This window comes from Empidonax traillii, unplaced genomic scaffold (assembly GCF_003031625.1).
Source record: "Empidonax traillii isolate 1590-97213 ecotype Southwest subspecies unplaced genomic scaffold, ASM303162v1 scaffold188:size807701, whole genome shotgun sequence".
Taxonomy (NCBI): Eukaryota; Metazoa; Chordata; class Aves; order Passeriformes; family Tyrannidae; genus Empidonax; species Empidonax traillii.
This window is the reverse complement of record NW_020955381.1, coordinates 429,581-454,574: the sequence shown is the minus strand read 5'-3', so window position 1 is coordinate 454,574 and position 24,994 is coordinate 429,581. Positions and strand designations below refer to the sequence as shown.

The window sequence follows — 24,994 nt, the reverse complement described above, 5'->3', positions numbered from 1 at the left end:
GAGCATGTGGCCATCAGTTCTGAGGGGAAAAGAGAAACAACAAAAAATGGAGAAGCTAAGCTGACCTTTTGAGACTGAGAACTGCTTGTGTAATTCCCTTATTCTTTAAAGGAATAGCATCATTAATTTCCCATCATTTTAGCTTCACTATCATAGCAGTTACTCATTTAAGCAGTTCTACATTCTGCATCTGCCTTTTTAATTGACATTCATTGCAGAGAGCTATTGATGCCTGTGTGGGCTGTTGCAGGAGCACTTGCACTTTCACAGTGAGCTGCTCACAACAAAACTACAGTTTTTTTGATCTTGGTTGTTGCAGACTCTTTAATGGCTTTTCCTGATTGATGAAGGTGCTGTGATCTAATGCTCTGGGAGACGGGGGAAAATCTGATTAGGAGGTTTCTTCAGTTGTGGTTTTCTTTGTGATTTTGGATAGTAGAAGGTTCTTCTTCTCAGAATACTGGTGTGTCTTAATTCTACTAAACTTTTTGTTTTAGTTGCACTGAAACCAGTACAGCCAGCAGGATGGTGTTGATTCTTTGTTCCATTAACTAGAAGGAGAAGAAATAGTAGGAATTTTTGCCTTATCTAACATCTGTATACACGAGGGAATCAATATACCCTTTCATAATTGATGATTATATAAATAATTAATTCATTGCCTATAATGGAAGAGTATATTTTTAATTTTCTAAGGCATTTTATTGAAGTCCCAGGTTAGTCCCAAACATTGCTTTGGCATGTGCCCAGATTATAAAGGATACACCTCCTCACTGATGGTGTGTTCCATATTTCCTCCTCTCTTTTTGTTGCCTCCTTAATAGTACCTCCTACTTTTGTAGTGACTCTGAATTTATTGTGTTATTCCAGAAACCATACTTCTGTCAAGCTGAAGTAAAACATGGGGTAGAAATTTGATATTGTATATGCAGCTTTGTAAGTAACAAAGCTTTTTAAACAGACACCCACTAAGAAGAGGAGCAACTTCACTGATATAATACAGAGCAAAACAGCTTTTCCTACTTTAATGTGTAGGCTGTCACTTTAATGGGAATCTCAAATATTTCAAAGTTGTTTTCTTGAAGCAGATTTTTTTTTTTTTTTTACCCTGAAATTGTCTTGTCAATCACAATTAGATGCAATCGAATTTCTTTCAGCTGCTGCTCAGTATTTTGTCTTGGCTGATCTCTTTGTGATAAGTATTGGTGAGGGAGCCAGCCTGCAGAGCAAGAAAGGTGCCCATGTAACCAGTTCCCATCCAAAACACAGCAAACCAAACACCTCAGCTGCACTTCTTCCTTCACCTTTTAGGGAACTATTACGAGTAAGCCCAAACCAGATTTCACAATCTTTTGAAATCATTTTTCATTCCTCTCCTACTTCTTGTTCGTCTCGTCCATATAGTCAATGTTTTCTCATGCTTTTACACTGGGAGTTCCTTGCTCCTGTTTTAGCTCTTTGAGTAATACCATGTGCTGAGAAATCTTCTTCCATCGAAGCCTCCTTATCAAAATCTTTACTAATGCTGGCATTTCTAATGTTTCCTGACATCCATTTCCAGTATTTCCTAATACTGGAAAATTGACTGTGTATATGCTAGTTGTCTGGAACACTTGGTGAAGTGTCTGTCTCTCTTCCAGAAGGCAGTGCAGAAGTCAAGAGAGGGTCTGCTCCATCTCTTCAGCCCTTGGTAGTTTAACCCATCAATTCAGGTGTGAAAAGCTCTGAACTCATCTGTGTTGTTTCCAACTCACTTTTCTAACAGTGTTGTAGTTTTTTTCCAGTTGGTCCATAGCAAGATTGCTTTATTATGCATTATTATTTTAATGGCTGGTACACTTACATGTTTTCCCCTCTGAGTATGAGGATGTTACTGAGACATAGTATAGAGAATACTGAGCCCTGACAATATAATGTAACTTAATATCCTTCTCTTTCCATTACAGTCTTCCCAAAAGGAAACAAAAAAATCTTGTCAGCAGTGATTGACCCATCCAACACAAGTCTTGTTAAAGAGTGCAGGTTCAGTTTTCAGTTTTATTTGTTCGAGGGTAATGTGCTAGTGTTTTACGTTATCCCTATTTTAGCTACTGAAATATCAGTTAGTGCTTGAAGGTATTTTAGGTGCCTAATTCCCGTTTGTTTTGAGGTGGATTTGGCTTTATGAATACCTTAAAAACACAGGGTTTATACAGAATTCCTAATTTTTTTTCTTTTCCCCAGCACAACTTCCCTCTGTGTGAAAAAATCTCATTGTTTTGCAGGAACCTTTTCAGCAAAAGACTTGTGATTTCAGGCAGCTTCTGACCTAGTTATAGTTCATCCATGAATATCAGCATTTCTACGTCTGGAGTTTTTACCCTTATGTAAATACAGAAGACATAATTTAGACTAATTAATCCACAACAGACCAATCAAGGACTTATTAATCTCCAAAATATCAACTTCTGTAGAGCTTTCTGTTAAATATTCATGTTTAATTTCTCTAAAAGTCTGACTTTTAGCATCAGGACAAACTGCTGCTGAAGGATTTGCTCTGAATGTTTCATTTCCGTTTGTGGATTTTCTGTATGGAACATTTCTGTTAAAAAGTATCTTCCTGCATGAACACTTTTCCAAGCCTTTGGTTGTCAAAGGTTGCAAGTTTATTTTTGTTTTCAACGGTTTTTCATCGCCCCTTGTGTTCTCATTTAGTTGATGTGTTCGCAGAGCATAAGGAAACCAATCTGAGATGGGTAAGATTTCAAAACATAAGGAAAGCTTTTCAACTTCTTTGTAGCAATCCACAGGTCCTCAGACCTTTGACTGTCTGAAGGAGCAGTTTGATGCTATCAGGAATAAAACTGGTTTATTACTTCCCCTTAGAGGCTTCTTACCATCCTCCTTCATTTGTATTCCTAGGTTTAGGCTACAGTATCGGACTTGTACTTTCAAAGGATGGTCAGAATGTTTGACAAGGTGGTGGATGGGGCTCTGAGCAACCCAGTCTAGTTAAAGATGTCCCTGCTTGTTGCAGGAGGGTTGGAGTGGATGATCTGTAAGGGTCCCTTCCAACCCAAACCCTTCCAATATTCTAAAATAGTAGGCCAAGAAAGGTCCTGACATAACTCAAGAAAATAACATATTTGAATCTTTGGAAAAGCAATGACTTGTGTCTCCTGGTCCTTTACAGTTGAGTATGGAGATGCTTGTTTTCAGGAATAATTTCTGGTCAAGAGAAATAATTCAAAATACCATCCTCCAGCCATCATGTGAAACGTCATTGCTCTAAGGAACAAGATCAGCTGTGAAGAAACTTTAAAAAAAAATAAATATCAAGATACCTGATTGTGGATTATATTTTGTATGAAGCAGTGTCATGTTGTTTGGGGTTTTTTGTGTTTTCTCCTTCCCCCCCCACTGTGGGGTCCACCTGGCATTTGTGCTTCTGCAGCCTCTGTGGTGACAGGTTTTCAATGAGAACGTAGAAAACCAGAGCTTGAAATATTGATATGGCAATTGCTCTGCAGTTTTCATTTATTTACTAGTTATGTGTCTGAATTTCGGGGAAAACAGTAAATCTTACACTAAGGCAGCCTGATTATCACATAACCAAGAACTATCTGTGTGAAAGAAGAGGAACATATAGTTTCAGTTTTTTGATGTCTGTTTGAGTTGTTAATTGGCCCCTATAGGAAAGCACAGATCCATTTGCCTTTTTGGTTACATTTACCAACTTAATGTTTGCAAGGGAAGCCTTTTCCATTGAGAGATGCAACCGATAATGTGGGAAGTATAAAGTCACACTTTTGGGCTGCTGGAATGTAGATGTTTAAAATGCCCAGCTGATTTAGAGTAATCCCCCTGCCGTTTGCCTCTGTTTACACAGTCTTTAATTACGTGATCACATCGTTGTCTCTCATTATTTCCTTCTCTGCTTTCAGTCAGGGGAGAGAAGGCTGCAAAATCCAACATGGATTTGTGAGATGCGGAAGGAAGGAGGCTGTGGTCTGACTGACCTTGATGGGTTTCAGACTTAGGGTCATATATAGGGAGCACAGCAGAAAGGCAAAGGAGGATTTTGAGGTTAAAGATTCCATTAACCCAGGGAAATTGTATCTTACTGTACCCCTAATCGAGGGAAATTTGAGAGGGTTTCCTCCCGAGGAGTTTTCTTTTGGCCATTTTCCTTTAAAGTTGCCAGTCTCTTAAGACCAAAATTGATTAGCTGAATTTAAGACACTCATTAATATTCTTAATTGAAATATGCCTGGGAGAGAATTTGGTTATATTTGGTTTTATGTTTAAATCTCTGTAGTTTTGTCCAGTGATAAGCTGCTTTAGATAGGAAATCTAAGTTTTCTCTATTAAAATAACATATTTAAAAGTTTAATACCGTAGATTGCTTTTGGTGAAGCGATATCAGAATTGTTCTTGGATCTCAACAAGTAGCTTTTGTTTACCTGTGATCTTTTCTGTGGTCTTTATACACCTGTCAAATAGTTTTCATTAAGAAAGGACATATTCTACATGTTAAATTCAAGGTTACTTCAGTGTCACATAGTCCTTGTTGGCAATGTTTTTAGAAGAGATTTTTAAGGTGCTCCTGACAGTTTATGATAATGAAACTTTTAAATGAGTATTTCAAACACCTAGTCTGCTTTTTGTTCAAATGGTTGGGTATAGACTCATTATGAGGTCTTATTTAACTTCTGAAAATACGAAAATGGATGCCTCAAAGGCTTAGTATTGAAAGTATTTTGCCCTCCATCTGTTATGGTTGGTGATATTCACATGCCAGTCATTACAAGTCATTGAAAGGTGCTTTATTGTACTCCATCAGGGCAGCAATCCTTTATTTTGAGGTAATTTACGTAGTGGGATGAATTACTTCCAGTAGATCTATAATTTTGAGGTGCAGTAGTACCTGTCAGGAGCTGCTGAGGATTCAAGTGAGAGGCAAGGCTGCCATGATCCACTTGATGCATTTGCATACTCATGTTTTCAAATCTCAGTCAAGTTATAAAAAATAACATAAAGCTTTGCCACTGAGGAAGAAAAACCTGCCTCATTTTTTTTGCAGTATGTAAATATAAAAGATGTCATTCCTCCTTCAGAGAATGTGACATTCTCTTTTATAATTCTGTATTAGGTGGCAAAAAGTAGCTCCCTGGAGGTTTTTCTGAGAATGCAAAAAAGGTGACAGCTATCCAAGTTAAGGTTCAGATCAATCAGCAAAATGCAAAGGTCAGTGATTGCTTCTTGAGCTTGAGATTGCTTTGCATTTTTCCCCTAAAGATAGAGCAGGTTTGTATCTTCAAAGAAAGAAAGGAAGTGTTATTTTCTGTTAGCAATTGGCAAAGCTGTGCTGGTTTCCTCTCATTGACTAAATGGGCCATAAATTTTAAAAACACTCAAATGTGGCAAATGTGCCAAGAATGCCATAATATATTGTAGTTTAGATTACATAGCACAGTGCAAGGGATTCCTCCCTTCTGAATTTTCCCATTCAATTTTTGGTGAATGTACCAAAAAAAATTATGGGAACTTTACCCTTCAGTCAATATTTGGGATGTCTGTCTTAGTTATGAAATATGATTTAAGTATTCTTGTTTTTTTAATAAATATGGTAATTCTTTTGACCTTGGTATTAGGGACTGATGCCAGATTGTGGATTTCCCAGTATAGGTTTCTTTTATTTAAGTAATTTTTAAAGGACACTTCCCTTTGATTCACACGGTTTCCTGTGACTATATAATGGGATTTATACTCTTGTCATCTTGTCCTTTCCTCTTACTTTGTGTTTATCCTCTTTTTTTGACCTGCTTTTTTATTGGGTGCTGTGATCTTGTTTGGCATCTATACATGTGATTCATTATTGTTTCTAATTAAAATTGAGGTCCTTCTATTACGATTCCAGCTGAAGCATTTGGCGTCCCCTTATGTTGTTCTTTAAAGGAGTTTAATTACTGTACTGGGCTACTGCAAGTTACAATTACTTGTTCATTTTTATTTCATTGTTAAAATTGTGAAATAAACTGTAGTTTCATTACATGTAATTAAAGGACATGGATATTCCCTGTATCTCCTCCTGGATTTGAGATGTACTGTAAAGTAATGCAATTTAGAGAATTCAAGTCAATTGACAGTATATTATCTATATTTATATAGTTTTAATATTTTTTATATGCCTGTACATATCTTGTATACTGTTAATGATAGAATTTATTTTTAGATATTTTTACTTCACTGGAGTTTGAATTAAGGGAAGATGTGTGTAGTTGCTAAGAAAAGTTTCGTTTCCCCAGCTGAGTTTACCTACTTTACAAAAGAATAGTATCAACAATCCTGGTCATTTTATGACGTACAACCAGCTGCTAATGCCATTTGTACCAGCTTAAAGCCCCAATTATTTTATGCTTTGGGTACACAAAATCAAACTGATAGTTTTTAAAGGGCACTTTATCCTGTCTTTTTGTAGCATCCTCAAATGTTTGCCTCAAGATCAAATGGGATATATTTTTTGTGATTTCTGACCTTTTAATAGTCCTTTAATTTGCATTAAAAAGTCACATAAGTGACAACTTGTGTTTGCTGTCACTGACCCTGTAAAACCTTGCACGTTATGTCTGGGGAAGAAGGTAAGGTGATTATACCTTCATCAGTTACCAGAAAAGTCATTATAAACTCCATTCTCAAAATAAAATGAAAGAAAAATAGTCTGCTGAAATATTACCTAGTGGAACTAAGCATTTAAAGCTAAATGCAAATGTTAAATTCAGAATGGCTACTCTGACCTATGATTGTTATGCTGAAGTAAATTGTGGAGGGACTCAAAACCTTGACTGATCCTGTCTTCTGAATGGCTTATATTTGCTGGACTAGTGAGAAAACTTTTTGATTTTAAGGAATGCTTTTCTTGTCAAGAGTTCTTTAAAATGATATATTTATTTCTACCATGTGTTTTTCAAAGTCATTGTCATAACTGCCTTCTTCCCTGTAAATCTCTTGGATTTTAAATAGTCATTTCCTATTTAATTAATATTTATCATGTTGTCTGTGGTCTGTGATTGCTTCTCAAGCCAGCTGAAGCATTTGACCCTGTGACATAGAGGGAATGATTTCCTTATTTAGGTAGTGAGGAGATTAGAATTTAAATACAATAAAAATGCTCATAAGGGGATGTGATGGAAGTGGCGAGAGAGAGGAGGGAAGTTTTGTAGTAGTGGATTTTTTTGAGAGTTGGCCTTGGAACCCATTTTTGGGCTTAATCACATTGAATGATTTCTTTAGATGTATTAACTGGTGAAGTTTTGCTGATAATTTGTCTAGCAGAGCATCTCACAGGGGATGGGATGACTCTCAGGATTAGGATAACAGGAGGGTGACTCACGGTAAATAGTTTGCAGTGCAAAAGCATCATGACTGGCAAGGACTTAGTGCACTGTGGAAGAGGAGGAGGAGGATGGTGTGAGACTTCACTGTCACAAGACAGTGTGCCCCTATGGAAAAGACATGAATTTTGGAATGGTCAGACACAAGTTTTATGCAGTGAGCGGAAAAGAGGGATGTACATGGTGCTGGCAAAATTGCACATTGCACTGGGAACATGACATGAACGTCATCAAGGTCAAGGAAGAGGACCTTGAGAGAGGATGTGTTAAGCAGCAGGGTATGGTGAGCCTGATCATCTCCCAGGGGGAGATGCTTGGAGTTTAGCCTGGTATAACCACAGTGAGGAGAGTGGATACCGCTGCTGTCAGCATCAATGAATAAATGCTGGAGAAGGATAATAATTATTTCAGTCGAATGTCAGTAGTGATGCAAAGTACACCACTATAAACTGACTAAGTCAGACCGAATATTTGAAACATTTTACTTTATATAATGGATGAGAGCCTGAGTGCAATCTATAAAATTGTTTTTTATGGTGTTTGGGCACTGCACTTTGGTGGCATACAAGGTCACTTTCAGTTCTTTCTCCTCAGGTAGGAGAAACACTGCTGTTGTTTTAAGCAGAGGTAAAATTCCTGAAGTTTTCCTTAAATTACAAAACTAAACAAGTGAGCTTTCTTGTGTTTTGTAGGGCTTACTGGCAACTTTACTAAATTTTTACTATTCTCACCTCTTAATACTATGAGTGCAATTTCAATAGTTGGCTGTCATCTTTATAAATAATTAGCATGCAATGCAGTTGAAAATTCAGAGGAGTAGTCAATCTGTTTATGTAGCACTTTCAGAAGAATTATATCTAGAATTATTGAGATAATTTATGTAAATAGAAACAGAGGTCTGTCTGTAGTTTATTCCTCTTATAGCCTGCTATTTTTAATCCATCCAAAACCTCACTAAACATTAGGACTGTACCATCCAAATGATGGGAATAAACTCTGTGTAGTTTAAGTAAGGTTTAGCAGCAGTACTCAGTTTTGGAATATAGAACAGGGCAAGGGGATAGCAATTCTTCCCCAGAAAACTTCGCAGGCTTTCCATGACTGTGGTTCTTGGAGTTGGGGAACCCCAGGAGATGGATACCCTGTGCTTGTATCCACAAGAACCTCTCTTCTTTTTCTCACCATTTCTCCAGTTCATTTCTTACAGCCATGTAAATTATTGGTGTCCACAGCATCCTTCAGTTTAACAACAAGGGGTTGCTTTTTGGTTTTAAACTCCTGATGCATTATTTTCTTTTCTACTCCCTTGTATAGAAACAGCAAGTGAGAACTGCTTGTTTGGGAATTCCCTCACTTGAGTTTTGTACACATTCATCATGGTCCTACCCTGCACTTATGTCTCATTTTCTCTGTTTTTGGAAGCGTTAATTCTGGAAACACAAGCAGTGTAGCCTTCTCAGAGCACACATGCATGAACTTGGTTTGAGCTGGGTTTGCCTGGTATTGGCATATCTTAGTTGTAATTCAGTGGTACAACCCTCAGCTTCCTGGATTTGTCCAGGACCTCTGCAACGGAACTGTGGTTTTGAACCACCTAGTCTTTTGCATTTTTGGGATGGAGAATATGTAAATTTATTACTTCAATGAGAGAAGTTTTGGATTTTCACCCATCGTGATTATGGCGTGACCAGCCGTGGCTGCTTCATCCATATTTCCTCTCTCTGTTTGCATAACCTCTTTAATGCCATTTATCAACTTTTTCAGGAGTCTTTTAATTCTGAGCACTGTGGAATTTTTTTTTTCTCTAGGTATGAAGCATTTGTTTCCAGTGATTTAAAAGGAATGCAAAGTGTATTGAATACGTAACTGGAGAAAGACCAATTAAGAATCAAGAACTTCCCCTGTGTGCAGTTTACGTCTGTACATTTTATAGAGAGCTTAATGTTAGCACCAGGCCACTGAGTATCATCAGACATTTTTGTGAACTCAGGATATAATAGCATATTTTGAATAAAATCAAATGCACCCAAAGTACCTGTTAGCATAAGAATTTTCTCACATATAGTCTGGTTAAATATTAATGCAAAGACTTTTGCCTTTACACGTTTTTACCCATTATTTCTTTAATTTGGTGTTACGTGGTTTTTTGCATAATTAAAATGCAGACATCTGAACATTATGCTGGCTAAGTAAACTGTCATGTTTTACTGAAAGTGTCTGCACAGTGTATTCTCAGGACTGTGTGCCAGCAGCTAACTGTTCAATATTTAAATAAAAGGATTGCTTTTTTGCACTGGAAAGGGTGACAAAAATTAAACTCCTCCCAGAGGTTTTGTTCATTGAAAGGACAGTGCACTAATTACATGTCCCTTTGTTATGTGCTGGGCCAGTAGCAGCATAATGTTTCCCTCTACTGGTAGATTGGTCAAGAAATGTTAGGAATGTCTTTTGGGCTTACTTTCTTTTTTAATTTAATTAAATATCTTATTGACCAAAAAGAGTCAATTTTTGTGGTTCCGTTTTTGTGTGTGTACTTAAAGAAATCCATTTGAAGAAATCCTGTGTGTCACAGGGGTGGTCTTTATCATGAGTAATTTTGTATGACAACAATGAACTCTTTGGCTCGGGTAAGTACTTTATACAAAGGTTTTGTTGTTAAACTACCAGATCATATCTTAGCTGCCAGCTTAGAGGTGCCACTGCATCAGTTAATACAGCAAACTTAATACATCAGTGCAGAAGGGATGAGATTTCGCAGTAGCTTTTATATCTCTCACAGAAATGTTAATGAATTAACTGTATCAGGATCTTTGTCTGCTGAGTCAGAGCTCAATTCAAAGAGACCAGAATTTTAATATACGATATAATCCCCTTACTTTAACTTTGACTCAAGGATGGGTTTTTTTGTGTACTGACTCAGAATTATCTTCTGAGTTTCTACTCTTCATATGACTCCATTTGATCTGGCAGCTTCCAAAGACGAAAACCTTTTCTTATTCCTCACACAGTAGCCTTTTATATCATCTGGAGTGCTCCTTTGTGGATAATACTTGGCTTGCTTTATTTTCCACAGGTTATGAACACATCTTAAATACTGAGGGAGTATGTGTACATTTTTCTGTTCAAGGAGAATTCAAGCTAAGATGGATGTTGTACATTCAGCTTTCTTAAACTGTACCTTGAGATTTTAATAAATTTTCTGAATTAGTGTTTTTTTAATAGGGACAGTGACCTTTCCTGCTCCTGTCATTTGACTTATGGATTCGCTGCTTCTTAAAACTGTTACACAAATGAAAGTGAATCAAATAATGGATTAAACTTAATCTTTACCTTATAATAGCTTACAGATGTTCAATTTATTTCAAAAGAGGACTGTCCCTCTTCAGAAACATCCTTTCTTTGCTGTTGAGATTGAAAGAGGTGCAACTTGGCTACTTCTTTTTGGCCTTTTTCTCCTCTTTCCCTCACAATGACAGAACAGAGTAATAAAGACCTATTGTTGGTGACGTTTCTGTGGTTTCATTTTGGGGCAAAAGTGCTCGGTTTGCTGTTGGAGGTATCGTTGCAGAAGCTTTACAGTCTGGAATTAAATCTTAAACTGAAGTTTAGGAGTCACTTCAGGTATCTGATTAAGATTCAGTATTTTTAGTAGATTGTATCTGAAGACAACAGCTAATTTTGAACCTCTGTTAAAGAAAAAAAATATTATAGTTAATCACAGCCACTGTCTGCTGCATTTATTATAAGACTTCCATTAACAGGATGCATTCTGTGCGTGAATGGTAGTCATTTACAAAATAAGGCTTTAGAAACTCAATTAATTTGTGTTCTTTAATTTTAGATCTGAATAAATAAGCAACCCATCTGTTTTAAATCACAATTATACATGATTAATTTCTGATTATAGTAAAAACTTGTTAAATATTAAAAGCCTGGAAAATGAAGAATCATTTTGTTTCTTTATTCTTAATTATTTGTTAGCTATTTTTTCTCAGCCAGTGATAATTTCTTTTTCTCCTGGGATGTCTGTTTTTTCCTCAGTCAGGGATGTTGGCAAGTGATTTGTTATGCTGGGGAAAAAAAGTTCAGCTTTTAATATTTTATCAATTCCATTGGACTGAAGGTGCCAGGAGTTGTATAACCCATCACCAGTTCTCAGGGTCTTAAGTCTTCACCCTCGTCCTATGAGAACATTATAAATTATGTATAACAGGAGATGCTACTCAATAAATATTTAATATGTGATAGGTATTTTTTACTGAAATTACTTGAACAATTAATTAAGCTGTATTTTTTGGCTTTATGACGTGACACTTTTATAATATCAAGGAATACCTGGGTTCAGTTTGAATGTCAGAGAGCTGCAGGGCAACATGAATCATAGCTTCTTTCTTTGTTCCTGAATGCTGGAGAACTTTTTAATTCATCCATGACCAGACTAAGATTTCCCAGTTTTGTTTTGGAGTGTCTTCACTGTTGTGTCATCAACTTGTCTTGCCCAGATGTATCCATACTTGGAATTTTTTAGTCAGTATCAATATTGACAACATTTTGTACTGTGCAGGGAAATGAGATCTTGCATGTTTTCTTCCTTTAAACTTGCAAGTTGCTGTACTTGGGAAAATACATATAACAATCTATCTGTTGTTTTTTCTTACAAACAGTGTGGCGTCTTGGTTGGCTCTGGAGAAGGCATATTGATGACTTGGAAAAGGAGTAGTCATGCAGCTGTCAGAAAACTTATTTTCCATGTTTACTAGCACTGGGAGAAAAGTGTGCTCCTTATAATACACAGAAGCAATACTTGCTGACGTTGCCTCTCCTTCATGGATTGTCAGGGCTTAGCTCTTTTATGGAGAAAAACACATTCATCTTGAAAGATGGTGTGTGTATACACATTCACGGTCTCTGCTGCTGTTATATTCCAGGCCTAGAAGCCAATAGGATTTTGTTTCAACTTGAAAAACAAACTTTGTAAATACTGAAACTTATTTCAAAGCCGTGATTAATTTTTTATTTATTGCATAGACTGTCTGTTCTGTACTACATCATACTTTATCCAAGGCTGAAGTCTCCCACTTGTAGCTGAGTGATGCTTCATCCTATAGATTGCTGTAAAATGTGGCCCAAAGGAATTTTGAAGAATTGAAATTATGTGCTGCAAATATTTCTTACATTTATATACTATTGGCAGTGCTTCTCTTATATTGGATGATATTTTAACTGCTTAGCTTTACCGAGTTTTCAGGTGTTTGGGATTTTTATTGTGCAAGGTTTGGCTTATTTAAAGGACTGTCAGAGAGTCTCCAGTTTTCTGTTCTTTAGCTGTACTGAATTCTGAGGAGTTTTAAATTCTCCTTAGCATTATGCAAGGTGGTACACAGCTTGCTTTTAAACAACTTTGCTTTGTTACACTCTCAATTGATCTTCCTTATCTGGTGTAATTCAGCTGTTTGTCTGGTTTCTTTCAAATAACACCTTCACAAATTTCCTGAACAGCAAGCTTGGAATGCTTAATGGTAATAAAGAAGTCACGTTTAAAATGTAAACCAAAAAAAAAAAAAAAATTGTAAAAAACCTGCTCTTTTTCTTGGTGTGATATTACAGAGAAGTTATATTAAATGTGGTTTAGAAAGAGAAGGAAGAGTGGTATTTCTTGCACATCCTAATAAATAGATTTTTGTCCTTTACAGGAACAAACCTTGGCTCTGAGAAAAGAAGGGATAGGTGTTGTCTTAGATTCTGAACTGCCTCATCTCATTGGCATTGATGATGATCTTCTCAGTACTGGTATCATCTTGTACCACCTGAAGGTAAATACACATCTGTGTTTCCATAGCCTTTATGTGCCTTGTGTTTTTCTTCAGCAGAAAAGTTGTATTGATTTGCTGTCTAAATATAGTGCTCATTACATTACTATAGTAAGAAAAGCTCCTTATGTTTCTCTGCTGTAGTAAGAAGAGCTCTCAAGAGGTTGCAACTGATTGAATTAAAATATTTGTTAATTTACTGCTTAGGTTTATCCTGAGGATCAACTGGTTAACCTCAGATAGGTGTTAACATATTTTTTACCTGTCTATATTAGTTTGTCATTCATCTCATTATAAAGCTTAACCTTGAAATCCAAATCTAGATTCCTTGTCCCAAAACTTTGAAGGTGGTTCTGCACAGGACAGTTGAAACTAGAATTTGCTGATAATATTGTATAATAATGACTGTGAAAGCATTCTAAAAATGATACCTGATTATTTTTTGCATGTATGTTAAAGATATATTTCATTCAATTTAATCTGAGAAAGTGGAAGGATAAATTATATCCTTGAGAGGGAAAATAATCTGTGTTTCTCTCTTAATTAGGAGGGCCAAACATATGTTGGCAGAGAAGATGCAATGACGGAACAGGATATTGGTATGCACTTTGGCTTTTTTTATATTCTTTCTTTAGTTGTTTTTCCTTCTTCCAGCTTTCCAATATGTGAACCAATAAGGTTCATATTTTTTCCCTTTTTCACTTAGTTGTTGTGTGTATTGCGTATTTAACTTCTAGCAAATCTGAGAGATAAATTACATGGGATTTGCTTTAAAGAGCATGACTTCTAGAATAGCTTGTGGGCTTAAAATTTATTCATGTACTTGTTACTAATTTATTTCTTGCTTCTCTTGAAATAGCATCCTGTAAAAATACCATCCTTTCTCATACGGCACCTGCTACAATCACTGCAAAATCATTCTCTTAATCTTTGTATGATGATAGTACTGTTATATTATTATACCTAAGACAGTCTTTGGACTTAAGATTTGAGCTGAAAAAAAATCTGGTACTTGGAAAAAAATCTTCCTATTCACTGTTTATGAAAGCAACTTAATGCCTAACCTGGACTGTCCTGTCACATGTGTTCCTTAAAGGCAATTTTATTAAGTAAACTGTATCCTTTAATTATTAAGTAAAAGATTGAGAGTCAAATAACTTAGTTTGGTATATTTTTGTGGCTCAGAAGTTGCCTGGACTTGAATTATTGTAATAAATTCCATGAAGCTACCAAACTTACATTGCTTTGGGTTATTAAATAAAACACATAGAGATAATAATACATTATTTATAGAAAAAGTGCAAAGTAGCATAACTGATTGATAAAAGGCCTTTATAAGAACTTTATTTCAGCCGATTTTCTTGTCTACAATGGCATATTATACCCTGTCTTTTCACACTTAAGCATGATTGCTTTAAGGTCAGGAAGCTTTCCTTATTTGCTGGTGGAACTGCTCAAAAAATATCTCTCTACAAATACCAGAATTTTACTTTTCTGGTTTTTCTTGGAAGGAAAGGAGCATTTGCTAACCAGGTGCCAAAGCACAGGTGGAAAGAACATTACACCAAAAAATGCAAAAGCAACCCAGCACACTTCTTTCCACTGTAATAAGACAACGAACAGAGTCAACATTTAAGGCATGCAGGATATGATGAAGGAAGGAAGAAAACATTGTCCAGAATAAAATGAAAATATACTCTCCAATATGTAGTACAATGTGTTCTTAATAAGAGATATCATGCTAATCTTATTAGTTTTGAGGAGAATAATTATCTTGTTTCTTTGTGTTCAGTTCTTCATGGCCTTGATCTGGAAAGCGAGCATTGCATCTTTGAAAATCTCAATGGCGCTGTGAACCTCATCCCGCTGAACGGAGCGCAGTGTTCTGTGAATGGTATTCAGATTACAGAGCCCACACACCTCAACCAAGGTATTACCCAGCCTGATGTCACTTTTCATACAGCCTCTTTGTTTCTTCCTGACAGCAGCACTGAAAAAATCTGCCTGTGTATAAAGGGGTTATTGTTTAATTAATTTTAATTTCATGTCTTCTCGACTACAGCTCCAAACCATCAGGAAAACCACGGAGTTTTTCTCCTGTCAAAGAACTGCCACTGGTGAAAAGACAATTCTTTATTAATTTCAACTACTTCGTCATCTTGAGTATGATGTGATAGTTACCCTTTGATTTTGTTTGTTTTTACACAAAGGGCACTCCATGCCAGATGTCTTATGTTGCTGTGATGTTAAGAAAAAGAATATAGATCTCTATAGGACTAAAATAATGTCAGAGACACCCCTGCCCCCCTCCCTGAGCTTCAGGTTGGTCCTACTTAATACTATTGCCAAATCCTCTTGTACAGCAGGAGATTGAGCTGGAGTATCTGTTCTCTGCAGCTGTAGGGAAATGACAAAAAGGGGGAGGCTAACCCTTAGGGAGGAAGTTTAGAGAATTATAATTTTAATATAAAAGCTTTAAAATCTGGAAATGAAAAAGCAGCCAGGAGAGCTGGTAACAAAGGTGTATTGTGTTGACCTGGAAAATACTGACTGACAAGTGAGCTGGTGAGTGCTGCAGCAGAGGTTCAGGGTGTTTTATCTTCCAGGAGCACCCAGAATATCTTCCCATTCAGCAATGAGCTGAAAAAGACCTGTTTAGGAGTGAGCTTGTGGCAGGGCTCAGCTGCTGAAAAACAATCTCACTTCACGTTCCTGGAAAGAAGCTTTCAGACTAAGCCTAGCCTAACAAAGGAAGGATGTAGTGTTGGACAAGGGGAGTCTTGCATCTTTTGTGAACTCGAACAAATGCTGCCAAAGGCTGCTTGCAGAAAGTAAGGACTTTTGGTGTAGAGAGGGGACGTTGGGTTTGTTTGTGTGGTTTTTTTGTTGTTTTTTTGTTTGTTTGTTTGTTTTATTTAAAGTGCCAATTTCCTCATGCAAATGCTTTTTTCTATCACAGATATAAAAAAAAACCCAAACAAACACCAGCCCCCTTAGTCTTAGGTTTGGATACATCCCATGGATAAATGGTTAACAATAGAAACATTGGCATTAATGGCAAATAACACTGTAAACAATCAAAACTGAGTTTCTCTCTAGTCTTTATTCTACTGCATTTCAAAGGCAGTAAAGGTTCAGATGTGCCTCAAAAGAAAGTAGGAGTTTGGATGCTTTTTCTCTTGTTCAGATGCCTGTCACAACTTTATGAAAAGTGGAAACATGACTTTTTGTTTTCCTCAGTGGAAACATGACTTTTTTTTCTTTAGACAGAATTTTGGAACTCAAAAGAAGAGAAAAGGAGAAGGATACTTAGGGTTACTAAATAGTGAAAATCAGCTGCATAAACTGACCTGGTGTGTAACCAGACTGAGTCTGAGAGGAAGGTACCAACTGTGACATTAGGTGTGCAAAACTGATTAAATCACTAGTTTAATGACTCGTGCACAATCCATGCATCCTGGCTGTGTTAGCATTTAGTCTCACAGCATGAAGTGCCAGCCTCCTTAAATATCTGCTTTTAGGTGATACTGATTAACTGCTGATATATTTAAATGTTTCCGTTTATCATTAATAGCTGTTCATTTGGAAATGTGTTAGATTTTTAGACTGTCATGGAGTTAAAAAAAAAAAAAAAAAGAGGCAGAGTAATTAATTACCACTTCCTTCTACAGATTACTTCTACCGTTTTTGAATTCTGGTTAATGGTGGCTTTTTTTGGTAAATGTAACCAAATTACATTATTTTTTATTCTAAAGAACATATGGTAGGATTTCTAAAGGTAATGGAATTAATATTCACATTAATTAGAGTTTGTCCTTTTCCTTAAATATATCCTCACCTTAGAACAAGTTTTCAGGTTTTTGGGCCAAACTGTCAACCCTTCTGTACTTTAAAGGGAAACCTGAGAGGTATTCCTATGATCCATCATCTGGGATTGACTCTCGTGTGCTTGCTGTTAAATCTCTCTCTCCTGTTTTCTCTTAAATTTATGAAGTTAGAAACAAATATCTATGACTATTCATTCTGAAATTTTAATTATTTAAGTTTCTTCTTAGGGAGAAACCTCTAGGGAGGTTTACAATGCTTACAATTATTTTTATCTTCATTTGAAAGTAACTGCAGGGATTTCATATGGATTTGTGAAAGGTAATTCTTTCTAAGATAAGACTGAGGTAAATTGTTCATGTGTCCAAAACCGAGCTTTTGTGTAGACAGCAAGAAGTGCTGTAGTGCTTTTTGCCATTTATTTGCGAAGACTGGGTGACCTAATTTGAGTTGGTATTCTTAATTAAGCTGATTTTAAGAGAAACATTCCTTGCTAAGGACAGCATTTCATTTCAGATGGTAAGAATTCGTTTGTGGTTAACAGTTTTAAGTGGAGCTTTTTCATACTGTGAGTGTAATGGAGTCCTTTTTCTTTTTTAAAAATGCCTCGTTACTGACCGACAGATCAAATGCTTGATTCTGTGGTGTTGAACTTGGAAGACTTCCATGTTATGACAGTAGTGAGACATCACTGACAATGTACTTCTTAGTAGGGAAGTATTAATCTTGGTGCCATTGTCTTTAAAATATGATAAGGATTGCTCAGAATCTCATTATTTGTGACCTGTACCTTAACTGATTAAATACAATAACAGATGTGCATTGACCAATATGAATTATTCAAGGTTCTTCCCTCAGAAAATAGCTGTTGGGTATAAAAGTCTAATAATCCTGTTTTGAGTGACAATAAACTTCAGTGTTCCACAGAGAGAAGTAAAACGTGAGAGTACAAATAATGGAGATCTGGAGCTTTTAATGTAGGTGAATTCAAACCTGACCGTGATCAGTAATGGATGGACAAGTTTGTTCTTGGTCACATCTATGGATGTTCCCATTGGACGTGGTGTCTATTCCTGGCTTCCAATGTAGCACTGTTGAAGACTGTGTAGATCAAATTGGGGCAGCTGCTTCCTCTACCTATATTTATTCTTTGACTGAACTCCATGAACATGATTGACCTTTGTGTCAGTCATATTCATGCACTGTGTGAACACGTGTGGGTTTTTATTTTTAAGTGGGAAGAGGAAGGAATAGACTGTATACATCAGTTAAGGTAGCTGTGACTATGCATGGATACACACTTGCATTGTCAAAATGCATTTTCATTTTGTTCTTGCTTAATGAAAGTCTTTGCTTACATGTTGTGTGTCTGAAAAATTACACGGTACTTTTGGGTACAGAATGTTGTCAGTGAGTGGTGTGTGTTTTTCTCATCAGGTGCTGTTATATTACTTGGAAGAACCAATATGTTTCGCTTTAATCACCCAAAAGAAGCTGCCAAGCTCAGGGAGAAAAGAAAGGTGAGATTAAATCAGCATTTGGTAAATTTAAACCTTTTCACAATTTTCTTTCTAATGTAGGCATAACTGGATTGTTGTGTATATGCCTTTTTTATTTGCTTCACATACTTTAGTTAATATTTCATCAAGTGAAGCAAAGTAAGAGTTTATAAAAAATATCATTACTTGTCTAATAAATTTATTTTATGGTCTGTTGTTAGAGTGGACTGCTGTCTTCCTTCAGCTTGTCTATGACAGATCTTTCAAAATCCTGTGAGAACCTGTCAGCAGTTATGCTTTATAATCCAGGGTGAGTATATTCTAAAATGCAATTGTTATAATTCCAACCATTCTTCATTTTAGCTGTTTGAAATGTTCCGAAAACATTATGACTTAAGTTAACTGTTTTTCCTGAAAAAGTGCATTGTGAACTGAAAATTAAGATTTCTTGAGGTTATATATTACCAACAAAAGCATAAAAAGGCTGAGAAATGGCTTGTGTTCTCACCTCTGTACCTCTGACTAGGTGGCCAAGTTAGGATATGGGAAAAAAGTTTTATTATATGGTTACAATAACATAGAATGCTTATTGTAGAGAAGCTGTTTTTAATGATTTTACCACTGTTCTTAAATGACTTACAGAGAATCGATGGTGTTTTGTTCTAATTTTTTTTCCATAGCTGGTGTTTTGAATTGAGTGTGAGATGAGGCACTTTAACCACCTATGTGCTTTTGAAAAATTGGCTGTAAATTGAATTATAGGCTTGGATAGTGCAGCTTTATTCCCGAGTTTTACTGTGAGGTTGCTCTTTATCCATTAGAATTTAGGAAGATTGGACAGGTAATAATAACTTCAAGTTGAACGATGTCTAAATAACAGGGACTATGTGTAATAACACTGCTTCAAATGTGACTGTTACTCTTTTGCTACGGAGCTACCCATGGAGATCTCAAGATAAATTACGTCTTATTTTGAGATAGAGATGGTAAAGAAGATGAAAAAAAGTATATGCATATTTTTCTATTTCTTTAGCTCTTCAAATAGCTCAGTCTAAAAACTTACAGTGACAGTTGCTGGTATGTTTTCCATGAGCTGGGGAAAGTTCCTGGCAGTTGTTACCTCTGGTTATTGGTCAGCTATCCTGGGCTTTTCCCTGACTAATAATGGTATTCTGCTACAATGTTATGAATAATTGTATTATAGTGGATAGTACTGACTTTGACTTTGCTGTCAGTATGGAGTAGGACAGATTGTTTCAGCACTGCCTTGCTGGTCTTTCAGATTTTCAGCAAAATACAATGGCATGGGCAAGGCCCACCTGAAGGTGAGCTCAAAAATGATTTCCCAGCCCAAGAAGTAATCCTGTCTTCAGATAATGCCAAATAGTGCCTTATAGAGAGAATTTGTCTAGTAAACCTTATTAAAAAAAAAAAAAAAAAAAAGAGAGAGAGAGAAGATCTGGAGAGTTACTTGATTGTCTCTGATGGAGTGGATTGCAGCAAATTCTTCTTTTTCCTAGATAAGTTTTAGGCAATATAGCTTTTTTTTTTCCTATTAGTTCTTCAGACATCTTGCTTTGCTTTTCTGGAAATTAAATAGTATAGATAATAGAATTAGATTGTCAATGTGTGCAACAATTTTTAGAAACATTGCCATTTTTCCTTTTTAACGCTTCTTGTGACTTTTACTTTCCTTTGTTGGGTGTGATTATGAGAACACTTTTGCTGTTGAAATTTAGGATAAGATTAGGTGAAATACTCATCATATTCTTGAACATTTCATGTCTGTGTTTTTTTAAACTGTAAACTATAAGCAGAGGGTTAATGATTTATATTCTCCTGCTAGTCTGCATTCAGTTAATTTGTGAACTGTCTTGGAGGAATAGATATTTTGTCCTGCTTAATTTGTAAACACAAGAAAGTCATATTACATAGGAAATGCAAGTCACTTGTTTGTGAGCAATAAAACCTGTCTGAGGTTGTTTCATCTTCACTGTTATGTGTATTTTTCTAAGTGAGGAAGCTTGTGAATCAGAGAATTGTTTGGGTTGAAAGGGACCTTTAAAAGTCACCTGCTTCCAACCTCTCCTGCAATGAGCAGAAACATCTTCAGCTCAATCAGGTTGCTCAGAGCCCCATTGAACTTGATCTTGAATATTTCCGGGGATGGGCATCTACTACCCCTCTGTGCCACTTTTACCACCCTCATTGTAAAAAATTTCTTCCTTATACTTATTCTGAATCTACCATTCCCCCTTGTCCTATAACAACAGCCCTGCTGCAAAGTCTGTTCCCATCTTTCTGATAGGCCCCATTCAAGTACTGAAAGGCTGCTATGAGGTCTCCCCAGAAACAAAAAAACCTCAACCCTGGAGAAAAACCTCCAACCCTCAAATGTGACTGTTTTTACTACTTCTATAACTGCTGCAAAGAGAAGGAAGGCTCTGACGTTTGCACTGCAGTTTAACTGAGCCCTACAAATCAGTAGAAGAAAGCATCTTCTATAGTTGATGCATCTTTATGGGCAGCAATTTGGTAACAGCAACTTTTCAACTTAGGCTGGGATTCCATGACAATTTTAAATTTATTTATGTTGATACTAACACTGTTAGTTGGTTTTTTTTACCATCTCCTCCTTTGCGACAGCACTTGGGTTTTCCTGATCATGTCACGAGGTTGTCCTGAGATGTCATGTCCTGTCATGTCATGAGAGTGCAGAAAGTGTTACTTTGGTGGAACAGGGGGCTGGGATAAATGCAAGTTAAAGAAAAGAATATGTTTTGAAGAAAACAGACCCCAAACTCTCTACTTCCAGCTAAAAATACTGCTAAGCAAGTGCAGTGCTGCAGTGCTTGTTCTGAGCGTTGACTGTTCAGCCTGTACGAAACATTGAATAAATCCAATCTCTGAGTATCAAAAGCAGAGTAGTTGTTACTAAGAAGTTAGGTGGGGTTGAGCGTCTTGCTTTCTGGAAAAGTGCAGATGGAAAAGGATATCCTGCACAGAATTTAGTTTGAACTTTTTTTTTTTTTCAGCAGGGACAATAGTATGACCTTTTACCACAATAAATTGGAGTATCAGTTATCAGCATAACATGATGCTATACTACCCACCACCAGTGCAGGCAGTAGATTCAGTACTGGCCCTCTGGGTTTTTTTCTATGCAGTATTAGTAGCTGACTAGCATTCTGCCTATTGTTAATTTGCATTTTCAGGACTGCTTTTTCTTCCAGTCTCAGTACTGATAACCTAAAGACCAGTAGCTGAATTTGCAATTTCTGTAGGTTGCAATAAAAGCTTGTAAGATCTGGCATCTTTAGCAATCAATGGCAGAAGAGCCTGTGGGGTATTACCTTCAGTTATGAAAGCAACGTAAGGATTTTGCTTACTTTTCCATGTGAAAATTAGCATTATCCTTAACAGTGTTTTCAGATGGTCTTTTGTGTGTTGGGTTTTTTGTTTGGCTGTTGATTTCCCATATGTGGAGACAGTTGCATAAAATTTTGGCTTAACATGCAAAATTCTTTGTTCTGCTTGTTCCCAGTCTTTGTCTTTAATCTGGTGTCATGCAACACTGCTTCGGATAATAAGCATTGGATAAAATAGAATTTTGCACATAGATTTATGCTGAAGATTTCATTTGTGGGCCTTTTGTTAGCTACATGATACTGCAACTATAAAACTACTGATGAGAAACCTTGGTCTTGTCATGGATTTAGTATGGGAGCTTTTGTTTTGTTTGTTTGGGTTTTTTTTTAAATTAATCTCATAAATTGGGCTACTGAATGGCATTGTAACATCTTTGTAGTTCTGCCAGTCCTCAGTCTTTCCTAACAGATGTTGTACCAGATTGTACTTTTGTGCTGTGTAAATTAAACTACTGTAGTACCATGCTAGTAGAACTGACTTCCTTTCTCTGCAGCTTATCTACACTGCTCTTATCACTAGATATGACACATTTTCCAGGAAAATGGTGTCTATTTAATTCAACACTGATCAGATTAAGTTCCTTTGTGGTAGATCTACAAAAGAAGAAAGAGTGGATTCTAGTCTTTAATATCTGTATGTTTCTTTTTAATTTCAAGCTAATATGTTTTTTTGCTATTCACAATAGCGCTCACATTAATAAAGGGAGTAGAGGTTATGTGAAAAAGATATTTATTGGGATAGACTAGACTGGAAAACATCAGTCTGGCATCTGTGCTTTGTAAAATTGCCAGTGATTTGCTATAGCCAATGATTTTGGGGTTTTTTGTGTGTGTGTGATGTTGGGATATTTGTTTTTACTAGCTTCTTAAAGAAACAGCGTCTCTGCCATCAGGCCTGTCCTGCCTCCCCATATTCTCTCCTGTCCTGAAATGACTTTGAGTTCACAGTGAGTTTGAAGCAAATATTCCAGAGATAATGGTCTCAAAAGTGGTGAATTCCTAAATATATTAAGAAAACAGGCAGTCAGCTGAGGAAGACAGGCAGCATTTTTACCCCTGAAGGAATAAAGGCTGCAGTGTGAGCACCTAGAGAATGGAGACACTGCGAATAACCCCATGACAGGAGAGCCTTCAGTGGAGCTCAGACCGTCTTAGGCACCACCAGGCAATGACAACCCTTCTCTTCATAGGAGTATTTATTGGTCTAAAATGGATTAAATATGCATTTTTAAAATACCTCTATGTTTGGAGGCTGTGGACTGGGGTGTTGATGATGATGATGATTCGTATTTGGCTCTGGGAAGGAGACCTTTTGACTGAAGAAAGAACCACTTTTGTGTAGTTCACACCTTTTTCCTGAACAACGTTTTGAACACTTTCAGCTTCATTTCAGTGTAAGGTAAAACTGATTGTTGTGACACTCTGTTGAAGGTATTAGGGACAACTCTTCCAAGAGAAAATCATGGAGTTTTTAACCACTGACCTGTTTTTATACCAGACTGATTGCTGTGATGGCTCATTTTCCATGTATTAGATCTCAGTCAAAAGTTAGTTACCATTTTTATGCTTGTATAAAATATATCTGCCAAATTACATGTTTTATAGGACAATCAAAATACCGAAAGGTTTTTGCTCTGGGTTTTGCACATTATGTTACCTGATCTGAAACATTTTACTTCATTATGGCTTAACCAAGCGTGGGAATACACTTAAATCATTTTTTGCCGACTGTCTAAGCAAAGATGGTCGATGTCTGACAGTGCTCGAAGGACACCTGCATTTCCACAAACCAGAGCTATATCCACTGGGGTCTGTGTTATTTTGGACTAAAGTAATGTTGAATATAGTGGCATTTGTTAGCCAAACCCTAGGCAAGAAGTGATAGCTAACAGCTCTGAATTCCAGTAGACCATAGCCAAAGGGAGAACTTTTGAGGTATAGCTTAAAAAAAAAAAAAAAAAAGGTGAGGGAAAACCCAAACCACGTGGTAACCATTAAATTAAGCTTTTACTTTCTGAAGGCCCCCTAAGATAGTTTTCTGTTCTCTTCCAACACTTTGTGGGTTTTGCATTGCTACTGCAGGAATTGTGATCAAATTAAAAATACTAAGTTGTCATCATCTCTCCTTGGGCTGTAGAGTGCCCATCTTAGTTTAATGCAAATGTGAAAAGACTCTTGATGAGACAGTTACATGTAAGCTCTGAATGGCTGGAGTTATGTATGAAAATCTACCTTGGCTAATCTCTCAGGGATTGTAGAAGGCGTTTTTAAAAATGAATTTGTGAGAGTTAGGGAAAAATGAAATTTGCTAAACTGGTCATTCTGCAATATTGCAGCCACTAGAAAGATGCTACTTGAGCATGTTAGGAATCAAAGTTCATTAAAATAGCTTTATAAATGTTAGATTATTGGTGTACTTTTTGCATATTTCCAAGAGCATTTTCTTTTTGCTGTAGGCATTTCTATGATTTTAGGAAGAAGTATCAAAAATACTTTATTTTTAAAAACCTGTCTATATAATTGTGATTACGTTGTCTTAAATTGAAGTTCGTCAAAAACTTGTGGTGCAGTCTTGCATTTTTTTCCATGTTTATGAACTGTTTCACTAACCTGCACATCCTTAAAACTGTAACATACCTGAAATAAATGAATATTTGTGTATTTGGTTGAATAATTTAGTTCATATATAGGTTCTCTTTGCCATTTTTAATATTTATTGTGAATAACTTCCTTAAATAAAAGGTAAATCTTTCAAAGGAAATTAAAGTAAGAAAAATATTTACGTACAACTGTAATAAAAGCTGATATTAAAAATTACATAAAATGCTCTACCCTGATTAATCAGATCCTTATCAAACTAGATACATTAAAATCTCAACATATTTTAAATAAATGGATTTTAATTTTGTTCAGTGCTTTAATGTTGTACTTTGGGGCTTTTCAACTCCGCTGATGACATCCTAGTAATGTTTTGGATTTTTCTTTTTCTTGGAAGGAAAAGGAAGAACTGCAAGCATCCACTTGTAGTTTTGTAGCACTTTCCTTTCTCTGAAAATGGC

General features: G+C 36.3%; 1 protein-coding gene across 5 annotated transcripts in view; it reads left to right on the top strand.

Moving 5' to 3' along the window:
- The window catches only part of KIF16B (kinesin family member 16B), a 132,584-nt gene that overhangs the window by 47,847 nt on the left and 59,743 nt on the right, over positions 1-24,994 (top strand). For all 5 annotated transcript variants that reach the window (XM_027886509.1, XM_027886510.1, XM_027886508.1 and 2 more), the window contains exons 13-17: positions 13,067-13,186; positions 13,731-13,782; positions 14,976-15,113; positions 18,446-18,528; positions 18,729-18,817. In XM_027886509.1, the coding sequence (XP_027742310.1) occupies positions 13,067-13,186; positions 13,731-13,782; positions 14,976-15,113; positions 18,446-18,528; positions 18,729-18,817 (482 nt within the window). The remainder of the gene's footprint in view (positions 1-13,066; positions 13,187-13,730; positions 13,783-14,975; positions 15,114-18,445; positions 18,529-18,728; positions 18,818-24,994) is intronic.